The 16514-nt window shown below is 38.2% G+C and overlaps 1 protein-coding gene across 1 annotated transcript in view; it reads left to right on the top strand.

Annotated features, from left to right (window-relative positions):
* LOC146655540 (protocadherin-15-like) overlaps nt 1-16514 on the top strand; it is a 218506-nt gene that overhangs the window by 122673 nt on the left and 79319 nt on the right. The window contains exons 13-17 of the mRNA XM_085427953.1: nt 180-314; nt 8302-8451; nt 10363-10556; nt 12191-12323; nt 12529-12608. Coding sequence (XP_085284079.1) covers nt 180-314; nt 8302-8451; nt 10363-10556; nt 12191-12323; nt 12529-12608 — 692 coding nt within the window. The remainder of the gene's footprint in view (nt 1-179; nt 315-8301; nt 8452-10362; nt 10557-12190; nt 12324-12528; nt 12609-16514) is intronic.

The raw sequence follows: 16514 nt of genomic DNA, 5'->3' as shown, positions 1-16514 counted from the left end.
TTCTCTAGAAAGATGGGTGACCTGCCAACAGATTACTTTTTCCAACTCTTTGGCAGATCAAAATGTACCATTTGATAGGTTTCTCAGCTCCACAGCTGCGGCCTTCGAAAAATAAATTATGAAACAGTCATGTCACCATGGCAACATGTTTCTTTTTTTGTATATCTTTCTTTCGGAAGACAAAAGACCCCATGGTGACGATTACCCTGGATGACTACACCATGATCTTCAGCCTGACCCCAACTGGGATAATCCGCTACCTGAGGCTCCTCAAACCTGTGGACCGGGAGACGCAGATGGTCTATACTTTCACGGTAGGCCCACAACTCAGTGTAGCTATCTGCACAACTGCACTCGAGTACTGTGACCCACATCTTCCATTTTGTGTATTTAAATAGAAGTTCAAGATTAGCCATGTACCAAAATCAAGTAGCTTATTGATCAGGTTAACATCATCCATGAAGCAAGAAAAACATCCTGCAAATACAGAAAACTCTAACAGAGAGTTGTACTCTGAAACTTGAAAATAGCCATGAAATGTTAAACTGATGATTCATTCGTATATTATCTTTAATCTTTTGTGTGCTTAGTGTTATTAACTATACATGTAGAATTATCCTGTTATTAAGTAATGATCTGCCCATTAACTATTAGTATTTCACCAAAAGTTGAATTGTACTAGAACTGTACTCTTCTTGCTATTTCTCTATTACCTTTGTTCTTCTTTATTTGCTATAGATTTCTCTATTACTCTTGAATGTAGTCAGGTATATGGTATACGAATAAGCTCCTTAAGTTACTTGCGTTTGAATTATTTTCTTGTCTTTCTTGGCCTTCTTGCACACCACTTCCTAAATCTGTAAAAACAAGACAAAATACTTCTGGCTCTCAGATCATAATCAAAATATTGTTTGCACTGTCCATGTTGGCTTTCTTGTTTCTTCTTTTCTTCTTTTTGACTTTGACTCACAATACAAGTCATTCAAATTTATTGGAACCCTGTAATTTGTATATCATATGAAATGGTTCAGTCTCACTGAGCTCCACAGCTATGTTTTATCTGATGTTTTCATTGTTATTAATTTCACATTAGCAGTCTGGTTCACCAATTTTAAGTGTTTTGGCTTAGAGAGGTAGCAACTTGTTTATCCAGGGGTATTAGCAAACCAGCAGTGATACTACAGCAAGCTTGCTGGAAATGTTTCCCCGGGGACCGCAGAAGTTTGAACTCGGATGCTTTTGTGTGCCGTTGATTTTGGTGTAGTGCTGGATTTGGTTGAGTTGGTGAAAGTGCTTTGGACATCAGCACCAGCGGTATATGAAGGAATGTTTTATTTATTATGTGTGTGCGTTGTTGACCCTTTTGTGCTGTGTGTGCTCAGCTTTATTTATCCTCTTTGGTTTCTCTCTGGTTTGGATATATGAGAAGCTTAAAAGCTGGTAAGTGCTAAGCATGCTTTTGAGCTCAAGATCCATTCTGACAACACTTTACAGAGAAGCTGAGAAGCTGTCAGTTGTGGGTTGATTGTGTTGCGTTTTTTAGATAGCCATGTTTGGCACAGCTTTGTAGAAAGGTCTTTATTCAGTATCACATGTAAAAGAGAGAAATTCCCTTCTCGGATCATTAGAAGCAGTTGTTCTGCTATCTTTTGGTAACATCCTCTTCATGTCGCTTCACTTGAACAGACAAGTTGCATATTAAATGCTATAAAGGTTTTGAATAAATTCTAGAGATATATTTTTTAGTGAGCTTCATTTATTCATTTTCTGTTTGATTTTTTAATTAATGTTTTTTTATTACATTATAATGTATGTCACTGATTATCAGGGCGCTATGTTGTACTGTTATTACAATATTCAGTACCGTGCAAATGTCTTGAACCACCAATCTTTTCATTATGTTTTGCTTCTAAGGAGCCAGACTTTCTTGTGCTTTTTATCCCTCAGCCATCAAAGGCTGATGGGGTACTGTCGTCACACGCCGGCCAGCAGGCGTAGACACCCAAGTTTGTTAATGCGGTAATTCAAATCTCAGTGATCTCTGACCTCAAGGACAGTGGCCAAGTTTTCTGAAAATCTTATGATGGGATAACTCAAGAAATCACCTGGAATTTTCAAACTCATACCATAGGTGCTGCCACTGAAATCTCAGACAAGTTTGAGTCCCATTGATCTCCACCTCAAGGTCAGAGGTCAGGGTTTCTGAAAATCTCCTAGGATTATCACATTTATACCATAGGTTCATCTACTGCACAGGCAGGTGCTGGTATTTTTAGTGGTCTTGAGCAGTAGTTCTCCAGGGTTTCTGAGGGTCTTTTGAAAGTTTTTATTTTAACATTGGCTGCTTTTCAGTCTTTTTCAGTCCAAGTCCTTATACCTGACCCTTTTTAGACCATTTTGACAATAAATCACTCAGTAATTTAAAAACAACAATAAAATACTTAAAGAGATACTTTTCTTTTAAAAAGATCTACATATAACAGACAACTTAATAAAAATGTATTTTAAATTACATGTTTAACCACTTTGTTACTAGCAGCATCTCACAAAAACGCTTCAAGTTCCCATTTCTTCTCTTGAATCTATGAAATAGAGTAAAGGTGACACCATTTTTGAATGAACAAGTTCCTGAAGGACCATTAGTCAGAAACTCAGCATGGTGTGCAGTGTGCCCTTAAAAATTTAAGAGCACTGGACGAGTGGAGGATAAGAGAAGTGGCAGGCATAAAAACTATCCACAGCAGATGAGTAGTATCTCAAAGTCATGTCTTTGAAAAATAGGAACAAATTCAGCAAAGACCTGACACGTGACCTGAGTGATACTTCTGGCCCTTCAATTGGTCCATCTACTGTTTGCCGAAGCCTCATCAGAAATGGTCTTAGTGGAAGGGTGGCTGTCAAGAAGGCATTCTTAAAGACAGAAAACAGAGGAGAACACACAAAGTTGACTGAAAATCAGAGGCCACTAGTCTTATGGAGTGACAAATCCAAATTTCAAATTTTTTGTTCATTGTTGTCAAAATATATGGAGAATGTCAGCAGAGAGTGTCTGCAGCTATCTATAAAAGACAGGGGAGACTCTGTCACAGTTGTGAGCTGCATTTCATTCAGTGGCATTGGGGAGTTTTTCAAAATTGATGGAATTATGAATGCAGAAAAGTATTGTTGGATTTTCATCCATCGTGCAATACCAAAAGCATCTGACTGGCAACAGCTTCATTTTTCAGCATGACAATGATCCCAAACACATTGCCAATGCAGTAAAAGAATACCTGGATAGAAAAACACACAGTGGAACATCGTCAATCATGGCTTAGCCTCTCCAGAGCTTGGACCTCGACATTATTGAAACTGAAAATAAAACAAAAGGCAGTCAGCACCAAAGAAGAACTTTAGGATATCCTTGAAGAAGTCTGGAGAATTAGACTACCTAAAAAGAATTACGAGAAAAATGACAAGACATTAAGCTTGTACGAATTGTCCAAACTCTAAATAATATAATAATAAACTATATCAAATAAAATCAATTCTGTAGCACAGTGATACAGTGATGCTGCTGTAACTCTAATGGACACACCTTTTCTACTGCTTTGCTATATTAAAAAGGTAGGATGTGCCACTGGCTACTGGCAGCGTGTGTGCACCACAGTTTGTCTTTTTACTCGTTACACCTGCAGCACACGTTAAGTCTAGGGCTGTGTGAGTCAGTAGAAGGCAAGCATGTTCACTACACCCACGGGGTAAGTCGACAGCCCAACCAGTCTTCGAGGCTCTAGCTACTTGAGCCATGACTTGCCATGTCGACTACCACATAGATGAGGTTCAGGGAAGCATTCGATGCTAGTGGCTTGTTAGAGCTAAATTTAGATATTATGATGTGATGCTGGATGGTATGAATAAAACTTTGTATCATGCTGGGTTTTGGGGTTTGTTAGTTTTTTGTTTTTTTTGGTTTGTTTTCTTTTGTTTATATTTTTTCTTGTTCACTTTATGAATTGTAGTATTATTACTAATAGTAATAATTTCCATAAGTGGTTATTTCATTTTAGATTTATAATGGCTTATATTTGTTTTTCTGTCAGGACTACATAAAATACAAACTTTAATGTAAGATCAGTACGTAACAGGCTGCTTGTTATGCTTTTCAGTTTTGCTCAATGCCAGTTTTTCTGCTGCAGACTTAGTATATGGTTCACTGGTGTTAATGTTTCCACAGCAGAGCTTTGTAGTGCAACTTTATAACGAACTCCATTTGGACTTATTTTTCTAAAGTTTGTGGCACAAATGATTCTGTGGTTAGAAAACACAGCTCATCTTTTGGCAGCAAAATATTCTGGACCATCTTTGTGTCTTTTTTTCTCCATCCTCTATCAGTCTTTACTCGGGTAGCATTAGATCTGCTTGGCTAGCTAGCATTACCCAGCATGCATTTCAGTGGCGTAGTTAATTAAAGCTCTATGTTTCACAAATGAAGTTAATACAAGTCTCCTCTCAGTACACTATTCAGTACACTGAATGTCCAAAGATATAATTCACTTAAGCTCCTGAAAAGCTGTTTTTTATCTGCTCACTGATATAGTAGAGTAGTACATGAAGTATTCATATCATGAAATTAAGACTATTATAAGTTTAAAGTGCATTGAGGCGACCTTTGTTGTGATTTGGCACTATATAAATAAAATTAACTATACAGATACACTGTTAACCACTACTGTGATGTTGTCACTATTGTGCCTGGGTGCCTTATAAAAAATAGATTAAAAAAATTAAATATATATGTGTAAATATTACAAGTTTGTATTTAAGAGCTGATCGAGGTACAATGAATATATCCAAGGAACACAAACAGTGGGAAAATAAGAAGACTGAAATAGAGGAGGGGGGTGAATAGAAGTGTCCACCTGTGTCTGTATAACACTGATAGGAAGGTCCATGAAAGAAAATCACTAAAAGTCAACCCTTTTTTTTTTTTTGTTGGCAACTTTTTTTTTACTTGAAGTAAGATTTAATTCAGTCTTTAGAATGAAAGCGAGGTTTGTGCTCCAAGGAAAAGTCTTTTTAACTTTTCTTTGTCTAGTCTTTGTTGATCCAAAGGTTTATCACGTGGCAACATGTCTGAGCTGTTACATTAACATGTTAGATTGTGGCTTTTGAATGCGTGATGAGTTGTTATTGCCACCTGGACGGTATGCATGTTACACACATTTTAGTTTAGGTGACAGGGTGCTAAGAGTTTTGTCTACTATTGTTCTATGTGGTGTTGTAATTGTTAAATTGTTAATGAGTTCAGACATTCAGTATGGCAGGAATGTGTCTTTGAATTGAATTGAATTTCTAATAAGAGGTACCATAATGTCCCTTCTTCTGGCTGTCTGGGGTCAAAAAATGCATCCAGCACCTTCTTGGTTTGGCGATCTGCCACAGCAGAATCTGGGTTTAGACCTCTTAATAAGTCTTGTTTCATCTTAGCTAACCCCTGTATAAGCTGTCATTTGGATAAGTCAGGCCTGTGATGTGGAAAAAAAACTGAATGAAATTTAGACAACACACCTGCTACAGCAGGACAGCAGTACTTTACACACCATGTACCTGACTAATCCATGATTAGATTAGATTAGAGGAACAGCTCTTCACACATGCAGAAAGGTGCCAGATTTGTCAACACAGTGTATTATGCTTAAAACGGAGTCAGAAGGACTCAGATGTAGTGCACTGATAGAACTCCATGCACAAAGATGCCCAATATTCTACTGTGCAGATATTTGCACCACCCATTTGTCTGAGGAGTTGTTGGTGAGAATAAGGCAGATGTGAAGTATGAAGGACGGCTGTGGCCTCTAGGCCTGTGTGATTGCATCACACAACCAGTGAGATAAATGCTGTTTTGACAGCAACCTACCCTGGGATTGTCCTCCGTGGTGGACAAATTGTTGCCTAATGTTAGTTGTGCAAAAGACATTATGAGCCAGAGCTCACACGAGACACTGCTTTTGTTCAATGCTTTGTTCTTACTGTAGGTTCAGAAGAAAGATTTTGCTATATTAACCTTGCTCCTGTCTTCCCTCATAGTACAACATAATTTTGTGCCTGATAACACAAATAAGGAACTCACTCTTATATAAGACTAAAAAAAACCATTACTTTAGGGAAATATTCTTGAAAAAAATTTGATTTACTTTCTGACATGCCATAAAGCTTAATTATTGACAGAGCTATACAGTAGATATTCATCTACATACCTTGAAATGTTGGTTATACCCAGTCCTCTGGATCAGACTAAGGCATGGGATGAAAACGTAGTCATGGACTAGTAGGAGCACCACAGGACAGCCCTGTTTTCTATCCCTGTGGACTTTAGTGAAAGGTTCATAGTGGGATATTGGTATTCTTAATTTTGGGGGGGTTTGAAAAATTAGGCCAAAGCTCTGTGAAGCAAGTCAACAGGAACCGTATGGCTGGTATCTCCTGGCACCACCTAAGAGACCGCAGGCAGGAACACAGTGTTCTTCCAGCATTACCGTGCCTCTCAGATCTTCCGCCTTCTTAGAAGTGGGCGAATAGCTATCAAAATTATGTGGACAAGGAGAGTGCCACCAGTGCGGTCTCTGAGCAGCAATGAGGATAGTGCAAGCCAAGAACACATGACTCCAGACCTCTCATTATCCAGTTCCAGTCCCTGCCCCCAACAGGGACCTGGGAAGAGAAACCAAGATGAAACAAATGGACTGTTGCCTACCATCAGGATCCTCCTCCTTAATATCTGAACATAGAGTATCTGATAGAGTCTGCCTCTATCGTGTTTGAAATTGATAATGCTAAATATTTATGTAGTATTTGAGTATTTGGTTTTCAGCTTTGTAGATATGTCTCAGGCTGATCTCACAACAGGCTTTACATTTTTCACTTTTAAAACTTTTTTGGGGATGTGAGTTTATCAGAATCTATAAAACGTTCTACCTAACCTTGAAAAACATATTGATTCACTTCTTTGACTAATGTGTGTGTGTTTGTATTTCTCAGGGATAATTTATTTAACAAATTTATTACTCTAATTTATATTAAACTGTACTCTAGATGTAGGGTATAGATAGTATCCAAGATTTTAGGGAAAAAAACCTTTTTGTGCATATTTTTGTAAAGTATTATATGAATGTGTGTTTATCTAGTTCGTTTCTCTTGCAATAAGCAAGCTCTATTCATGTTTAGCTTTTGTGATAGATTTGATTAATTTTTAAGCTATTTCTTTTTGTTTGCTTTGTTTGCTTTGAAGGTTAGATTTCCAATGAGTTTTATTGGGAACCCATCTGTGTTTCATTTACAATCAACACCGAATATATATTCATGTCTTTCTTGTTGTTATTTGCCCTTCATTTCTATACCTTAGTCCTCATTCTTCTTTTTGGATTCTTATTTTTATATATTTAAATTTGGGTTTTTTTGGGTTTGTTTTTTTTTTTCAATCAACCCATTAAGGTTTTTTTTTGTCTATTTTACTGGCCTCTGCATTCGGAAATGGGTCCCCTCAGTTGGAATCAGTTTAATCCACTTCTCATAGTAAACATATTAGTCAGGCATGACATGGTTTACATAAGTCAGTACTTACACATTTATATAAGTATGTATAAGTATGGATTGTCTCAGTAAATCCAAATCTGCTTTCCTTCTTGTCTCCCTAAAACTTCTTGGCATCTCAGTTCTGGCTCAAGAACAGAAACACAGTTTGATAGGATGGAAAAGCACGTTTCTATATGTTATCATTTGTTTCTGTTCAACACCTTCACTGTGAGTGTTTAGCTGCTACTAAAAGCAATCTCCTGATATACAGTATAACCAGCAGGATTTGTCATTTCAATTTTGACGCTTAGTGCAAAGCGTCAAAACATGTATTTCTTGCTGCTGCAACAGTTGTTGTTTAGATCTACCCTCTCCTACACTGCACTTGTTGCTCTGCTCAGTCCATTTTCTTTCTACCTCGCCAAGTACTGGAGATCAGAGCTGCCAGGGACAAATAAACATGTGGTTTGTTCAGTTTGCAATCTGTCCTTTAGGCAGCTTCAGACGAGCACTCCCTTTTCTTCTCTAAGCACTTTTCTAATGTCAAGGGAAAGAAAAATGAATGTATACAAAGGAAAACTGTAAGCACTGGTGTTGAGGTCGTAAAAACGTTATTTGACACTTAGGCTTATCAAATAGTGAAAGCCTAAGGTTGAATAAAAGAATCAATTATCTATGATTTATCTGAGGAAAATGGACTTCACTTGTGTACGCTTTATTAGGCATTTCTCTTTCTTGTGTTTATAGATGGTGGCGTCAGATGGCGTCCAGCAGAGCAGGCCAGTAACTGTCAACATCCTGGTCATTGATGCCAATGACAATACCCCCACATTTGGAGAGGTCTACTACAGTGTTGAAGTCTTCACCAACATGCAGCCGGGGGAGACGGTGCTACAGGTAATCAATCCAACAATCATTCTTTTGCTTCTTTCCTCTTGCACCAGCACGCCGCGCTACGTCTCCATCTTTTTCCTCATCACACAGAATCCCTCTCACGCACGTTCTTTCATGCTCAAAACAAATAACCACAACAATCCAGTGCATTGTGCTGGAATAGTGCCCTTCATCTCATCTGTAGTCCTGTCAGACAAGTCACAGACAATGCTTTTATCTATATCTTCAGTGCACAAGCTTGGTTCATTCGTAGTGGAAGGCACTCGTGATGACCGTGAATTAACCCCCCTGCTTACGTATTTTGCTTATAAAACACAATTTTCTCCTTGTTTGTTTAGTCCATTTTGATTATCTTTATGGATTAGGAACATTGTTCGTTTTTGATTTCATTAGTGTAGTGGTTTTAAAGGTCATGATATACTTCCCTCTTTTCTGTTATGCGTGTATGCTTAAGTTAACCAAATCTAACATCTGTGCATGAAAACGATAAACGGTGAGCAGACTCGTGTAGGCATTACTGAAAGGGACATTTTTCATTCATTGTTTCATTCTGGGTAGGAACAAACACAGCTTGGTTAGAAAGTGCTCAGGCAATATTTAGTTAGCCTGTGGAAATTACTGTGATTCCAGTGAAGGTGACAACACCAGCTCATAATTTACATGCGCTTATTTAAAAGGACGCTGAAGGTCGCTTAACTTCAAAAGCTAACTAGAGGTCATAATTACAGCTTGCTCAAACTTATGCCATAGGAGAGGACTTGTTCAAAACATGAACCATAACTTCATTTTGCTACAACAGAGGAGTAAGAGTTCTATCATTGTATTGTCTCATTTGATAGTCGGAGCATGATTCTTTCATCTTTTAGCTGATCTGTCCTCTCAGCAAGGCCTCTCCTCAAAAGAGAAAAAAAAAAGTCAGACATTGAAAAGGTCAAGTTTAATCGGTTTTAAAAAACAGCCGTTTCACCCTCCCTGAAATGAGGCCAGGGGTCAGAGTGCCTGGTATGACCGCTTAACCGATTTTTATAAGCCATTTATGAGAGCTGAAGCCCCCTGAGGATTCTGCTGCTTATTTGATGCTACAGCTCTTACTCCAACGACAGGAGCATGGAAAAGGAGGTCATGGTAACTTGGATTAAAGTTTCAAGGCCCTAAAGATATGAAGCCAACTACACTATGAGGGCTCGTATTTACAAGCAGCGGGATGTCCTAAATAATTTTCCTTGAAGGAAAGGGTGGTTCCTTAATTTGTTTGATATGGGAGCATGAAATAAATGATATATTTACGTATCATTTTTTCCATCACACTTGCCAAAAGAACTATGTTTGTCAGCTGTCTGTCAACAGCCCCCCATATTTTATATGAAAGGCTGAATGTAGTGAAAGTAGTTTGCAACTTTGCTCATCATTAAGTTAAACAAACCAAAATCCTTTAGATTTGATTTCACTTAAATGCAGACCCTTTTCTATGCATTTGTCATTTCACAGACTTTAACACATACAAATCATTTTGTGAAATCATCACTGTTTTTTGATATGGCTGTACTGTAAACAATAGACAATTTCTCTTTTATTGTTGTAATTTTAACATTTAACATCTGAAACGGGTGTCTCTTGTGAGACATTTAGCCTCAGTGGGACTACTTGTATAGATAAAGGTTAAAAAAAAAAAAAAAAAAAAGCATAATGCAGATGATATTGTCCAGCAAATATTTATATTTGGGAATACCTCTGCAACTTATTTGCTAAACAGGTCCTAACCCACAATCCCCACCCACTGAGAAATAGTTTCTGCTTGACTGGTTTAGTAAACATATTTCTGGGAGGTGTAAAGCAAAGGGAAAAAGAGGAAAATGTAAAGGCACTGTGTGTATAATGTGTAGCTTTTTTTTTTATCTCCCTAATTTCTCTCAGCTGACAGCATCGGATGCAGATGAAGGGCTGAATGGTTTGGTGACCTATGAGATACTGGCTGGCGCCCAAGGAGATTTCATCATCAGTAATCGCACTGGACGCATCACCGTGGCACCTGGTGTCACTTTAACTGTCGGGCGATCTTACACACTCACTGTCAGGGCCTCAGACAATGCACCAGAGACCCAGAGAAGGTGATTTATTTGAACATTGAAGAGTTCTACATTGATGGAAGCAGTTTTGCTATTGTGATTAATGTTCTGTACCTTTTTTTTTTCTTTTTCTTAGTTTTTTTTAAAGAAGGCAGATTTGTTTCTCCTTTCAGAATGAAAAGCAGTTTCATAGAGCCGAAGCCATCTGGATGAATAGATTTGCCAGTGTTATCTAATTGAATATGAACTCATTGTAATTCACAACATTGCTTGAAATGACCCAGAAAGTTTTTTGGGGGCTGAAATATGGAAAAAATAATTATTTGGCCTAGCTACTTTGAGTGAATGTATCCTTTTTCTTCATTGTGGTTAAACTATCTTTTTAGTTTTTCCTTTTCTTTTTTTTTCTTTTTTTTTAAATGTGTGCTTGGAGCTGTCAAAGGGAAAGAATTTCAGTGTTTCAGTGCGCCACTCAATTTGCACAATGTTGTGAAAGAGGCTGTAATGTGTTTCTGTTTTGATTTCATTAAGTCAAAGAAAGGTTGTCATAGAGATATTTCACCAACTGGTTAACATGGTGACAAAATTACTCCTCGTAGGACTTCATGTTCAGTACAGTTAGGCTTTTACTTAGTAAAAGTAAGTAAAAGTTAAGTACCAGTTCAACAAGACATGTTGGAAAAAAACAAAAAACAATTAAAATCAGTTACACTTTTGTTTCTATGAAAACTAAGAAGGCGGACGAACTTAAGCAATCATTAGAGCCTTGATCTTGAGACTTAATGCACTTTTCATTATAAGATTGTCAACCACAAAGAAAAACCAGTGCAACCAAAACTCCTTTTCTACATTTCTGCAGTAAAGGCTCAATACAAGTGAACTTTGATGTGTCATTACATTGTGTTTGAGTTGCTTTCAACTCTTTCTTTAGCTAATTTTTTAACTGATGATTGACTATGTCTTGAGTTTGAATTGACTGTATTTGCTGTAATTAAAAGAAGACATTCACATATCTATATATAGTCTGACACCTGATGTGAGAGACAAAACCAATACAGAGATATGACTGTAAACCTGAGACAAGATTGTGTATAGGAACAAATGTAGGAAGGATACATGAAAAATTGAAATTGCCCAGGGCCATGGTATTCTCTGTCAATATCAAATGGAAAAAGTTTGGAACCACCAACAGTTTTCCTAGATACAGCCACCACAGGTCAAGGAATAATTGGGCCTCAATTTCATCCCCTAAGGCCATCAAGTCAACAACACAGTATAGGCAGCCAGAGTCTGGATCTAAATCTAATACAGTAAAAAATAAAATAAAATAAAATTGATCCAACCTAGTTGAGTTTGAGCAGTTTTGCCAATAATAATGTGAGAAATTCCTAGCAAGTTTGGAAAAAAGTATTTCAACCAAGTATAAAATTAAATTGTATTTATTTTATTACATTAATAAAAAAAATGTTTTGTTTTGCTTTGTCATTGATGAGTAATGAGTATACTAAAAAAAAGTTTAATCCATTTTAAGAATTAAATCAAAGTATTTAGAAAAAGTAAATACAGTGTTTATTTAACCTATTTGACTGCCCTATGGGCAAGAGGTCATTACAGCTCAACAGTTGGTCAAGTAGAAACTAATGCTGAAAGTCAGTTGGTGTCTGTATTTCTGCCAGGAGCTCCATCACAACAGTCAACATCGAGGTTTTGCCACCCAACAATCAGAGTCCACCACGCTTTCCTCTCCTGACATACAGCCTAGAAGTCAGTGAAGCTATGAGGATAGGAGCTATTCTGCTCAATCTGCAGGTGAGTCACAAATTCACACAAGGCATCGTTGTGACTTTTGCTGTGTCAGTACTTTAGACAACAGATTTTTTTTTTTTAACTGACATTTCACATCCTGCACTATGCTTGTTTTCACTCCAGTGCAGCATCCTTTTAGCTCAGCTGTCCTGTTTTGCACCCTTCAGCATATGGCCTTCAGACTCCTGTTGTCTTTTTTCCCCTCTAGGCCATAGACAGAGAGAACGATCCGATCAGGTATCGCATTTTGAGCGGGGATTCCCAGAAGGTCTTTAACCTCACTGAAACGTAAGTCCAGATGGGATTGTGTCAGACTTTTTGATTTTTAGCAATAAGGCTGATATTAGAGGATATATTTACTCAGTGATCTGCAAGAAAAATGGCAACTTAATGGAAGGCTTTAATTGCTTTGTGAGTGCAAAGGCTATACATACTGTAAATAGTATGACAACCGTTGAAGACGGCTTTCACAATAACAATGGACACAGCAAATGACTTGGATGGGAAGATAAAGTGAAGTGACAGATGTGCACTTGTGATGGAGGAATATAGAAGCTCACTTGGCATTCATTGGTTTTAATTATACTGTCAAATGTTCTCATAGAGAGAGAACTTTTTTCAAAGAGTTTGTTGGAGTTTTGTTATTTTAAGATATGAAGGCAATTCCATACAGAAGAAAACTGCAAACAAATTAAGTGCTAATAGGACAGCCTGAAGCACAGTTTGGCTCAAGCTACCAGTTGAGGCTCAGTGAGGTGACTATTTCTCAACCAGAGACTCTGCTTATATACTTTAGACCTTGCTTGGTTTAGCATTTGTACTGAGGAATGCAATCTTTAGTTTAGAAGATTTTGAATTGGAAAACACTTCACTGCTAGCTTCAGAGTGTTGTTTTTGGACATTTTGAACCCCACAAAGGCTGCGATCACATGTTCTCACCTTGCCAGCATATTTCTTCCATAATTTGCAGAGCAAGGTCGGCTAAAATAATTAGAAAAGGTTTTTAGCTCATCTGACTGAAGGAGCAGCGAGCTGGTGTGGTGGCAATGGCTCAGCCATCAGGCCGCAGTCCACAAGAATCAGTTTCCTAATAAATTATCATAAAACAGCAAACATGTTTTGGAGAGATCTCAACATTAGCATACAAAAAACTCACTCACCTACTTCTACGGAGCAAGCAAAAAGCATAAAATATTGTGGGCGCTGAGTGCTTTTCTCATCTATAAACGAACAAGAAATATGGAGTGACGAGACATGGGGAGACTGAAAATGCAGGGCCTTGCCAGACATGTGTCTCACTAATTGATTAAAGCTTATTTTGTCTGCGTTTTCAACCTCCCAGCTAGGTAAGGACAAGGTGTGTTGCAGTACTGTATTGCCACCTTTTCTCCACTCTTAATTTGCTCCACGGTGTTAAAATTGTATGTTTTTATAGAGAGTCGTTTGCTGTGTGGTTTAGTCACGGTAAGCAAAAACATGGTGACACAATCAAAATAGCAGGGGATCGCTATTTTTGCCACTGGCACTGTAATCTCCTAAACCAGATATGACAGAAATCATGCTAAAATAAATAGACACATCTTCATTTAGCTCATTCTTTGTGTGTTAAAAATGTTACAGTCACATCACAGGCTTTCACCAGGCTATCAGTATAATAAATGCAAGCAAGTGCTGATATAGCACATGACGAATCAAAAAAATTATTAGTACAACTGACGAGTGTGCAATTTACAGTACAGAGCGTATTGCACACTCTAATTTTTCAACCCTCAGAACTCAGATTTGATTCAGTGAAGAGATTTTTGCATTGCTGCATGTTCAGATAACAGGCTACATAGGAGGCTGGCTCAATCCAGCTTGTATGAATAATGAGCCCTCCAGTAAGAACTTTCTTATAAATGGGGCAGAGACCCCTAAAGGAGGTGGAAATGCTTCATATTCACTTACTGTTATGTCTAGATTTTCCACTAGAAAGAACGGACGAGTTGATTTCAAATGTAAAATTTCTGTCTCGGTGCATATTGCTTTGATCATAAATCCTTTAAGCATCAGTGTTTGAGATTGTCTTACATTTGGGCCAGTATATCGCTGTCAAATAACATGCACAAAAACTCAAATATCAGTATTTAATTAGCTACAACAATATTCGTCATATAAATTTTATCGTGGGTTTTCAGTCTGCAGATCTTGATGCTACTTTGAGTACTCTGACCCTGCCTACTTTTGTTTGATTACAGCATCGTCTTTGAAGTCAGTTCTCTTTTTGTAGTTTCTCAGAGTCATAAAAACCTAACCTGGAGGCTATGCCAGCTTTGATACTTGCAGTGTGTTCTAGTTGGCAGCTCAGTGTGTTGCTTCAAAGTGAAATTGAAACCAAAATTAAAAGGGGTTCAAGTGAAATTACTCTTTTTTTCTTTTTCTTTTTTTACTGTCCAGTGAAACTAACATTGGGCACAATATGGTAATCAGACTCAGTTTTAAATACAACATTGTGCAAGTTTTGAGCCACCTCTCATTCATCATAGTTTGTCGGAAAAATTGGAAAGTTTTAGCAGTAATTTATTTAAAAAACATACAGTTTTATCAAATCCTAACTAGCTTGTTCAGTTAATATTGGCATGACCAATCTTTACTCCTAAACAAAGCCTGAACTGTCCTCAGCTCAACTTAGGCAAAAATTCTATCAAAATGATGCTGCGCTGCTTCAATAACATTGAGGTCCGGGCTCTGGGGATGCCAGTCCATGCCTGACAGTGTTCCAGGGTTTGTATTAGCTATAAGGTATTTTTCTGTGTTCATCATTCTATTGATTTTAGCAAGATCCCCAACATCACTACCTGAAATGTAGCCCTAAACCATAACTGAGCCTCCGCCATGTTTTACAGATAGCTGCAAGCACTCACTGTTGTACAACTTTCCTGACAACTTCTGTACATATAAACCAAAAAATTTAAATTTGGATTCATCGCTTAATAAGACCCTTTGCTACTGATTTTCAGTCCAGTACTTGTTTAATTTGGCTTTCCTCAGTCTTTTCTCCTGTCACCCTTTCTTAATCCAGTGGGGCAAAAAAGTATTTAGTCAGCCACCGATTGTGCAAGTTCACCCACCTAAAATGATGACAGAGGTCAGTAATTTGCACCAGAGGTACACTTCAACTGTGAGAGACAGAATGTGAAAAAAAAAAATCCATGAATCCACATGGTAGGATTTATAAAGAATTTATTCGTAAATCAGGGTGGAAAATAAGTATTTGGTCAATAACAAAAATACAACTCAATACTTTGTAACATAACCTTTGTTGGCAATAACAGAGGTCAAACGTTTACTATAGGTCTTTACCAGGTTTGCACACACAGTAGCTGGTATTTTGGCCCATTCCTCCATGCAGATCTTCTCGAGAGCAGTGATGTTTTGGGGCTGTCGCCGAGCAACACGGACTTTCAACTCCCGCCACAGATTTTCTATGGGGTTGAGGTCTGGAGACTGGCTAGGCCACTCCAGGACTTTCAAATGCCTCTTACGGAGCCACTCCTTTGTTGCCCGGGCGGTGTGTTTTGGATCATTGTCATGTTGGAAGACCCAGCCTCGTTTCATCTTCAAAGTTCTCACTGATGGAAGGAGGTTTTGGCTCAAAATCTCACGATACATGGCCCCATTCATTCTGTCCTTAACACGGATCAGTCGTCCTGTCCCCTTGGCAGAAAAACAGCCCCATAGCATGATGTTTCCACCCCCATGCTTCACAGTAGGTATGGTGTTCTTGGGATGCAACTCAGTATTCTTCTTCCTCCAAACACGACGAGTTGAGTTTATACCAAAAAGTTCTACTTTGGTTTCATCTGACCACATGACATTCTCCCAATCCTCTGCTGTATCATCCATGTGCTCTCTGGCAAACTTCAGACGGGCCTGGACATGCACTGGCTTCAGCAGCGGAACACGTCTGGCACTGCGGGATTAGATTCCCTGCCGTTGTAGTGTGTTACTGATGGTGACCTTTGTTACTTTGGTCCCAGCTCTCTGCAGGTCATTCACCAGGTCCCCCCGTGTGGTTCTGGGATCTTTGCTCACCGTTCTCATGATCATTTTGACCCCACGGGATGAGATCTTGCGTGGAGCCCCAGATCGAGGGAGATTATCAGTGGTCTTGTATGTCTTCCATTTTCTGATGATTGCTCCCACAGTTGATTT

This window comes from Rhamphochromis longiceps, linkage group LG13, assembly GCF_057381845.1.
Source record: "Rhamphochromis longiceps isolate RC_006_pf linkage group LG13, R_longiceps_female_GT1.1, whole genome shotgun sequence".
Classification (NCBI taxonomy): domain Eukaryota; kingdom Metazoa; phylum Chordata; class Actinopteri; order Cichliformes; family Cichlidae; genus Rhamphochromis; species Rhamphochromis longiceps.
Note: the sequence above shows the minus strand (reverse complement) of the source record. Positions and strands in the feature narration are given on the sequence as shown.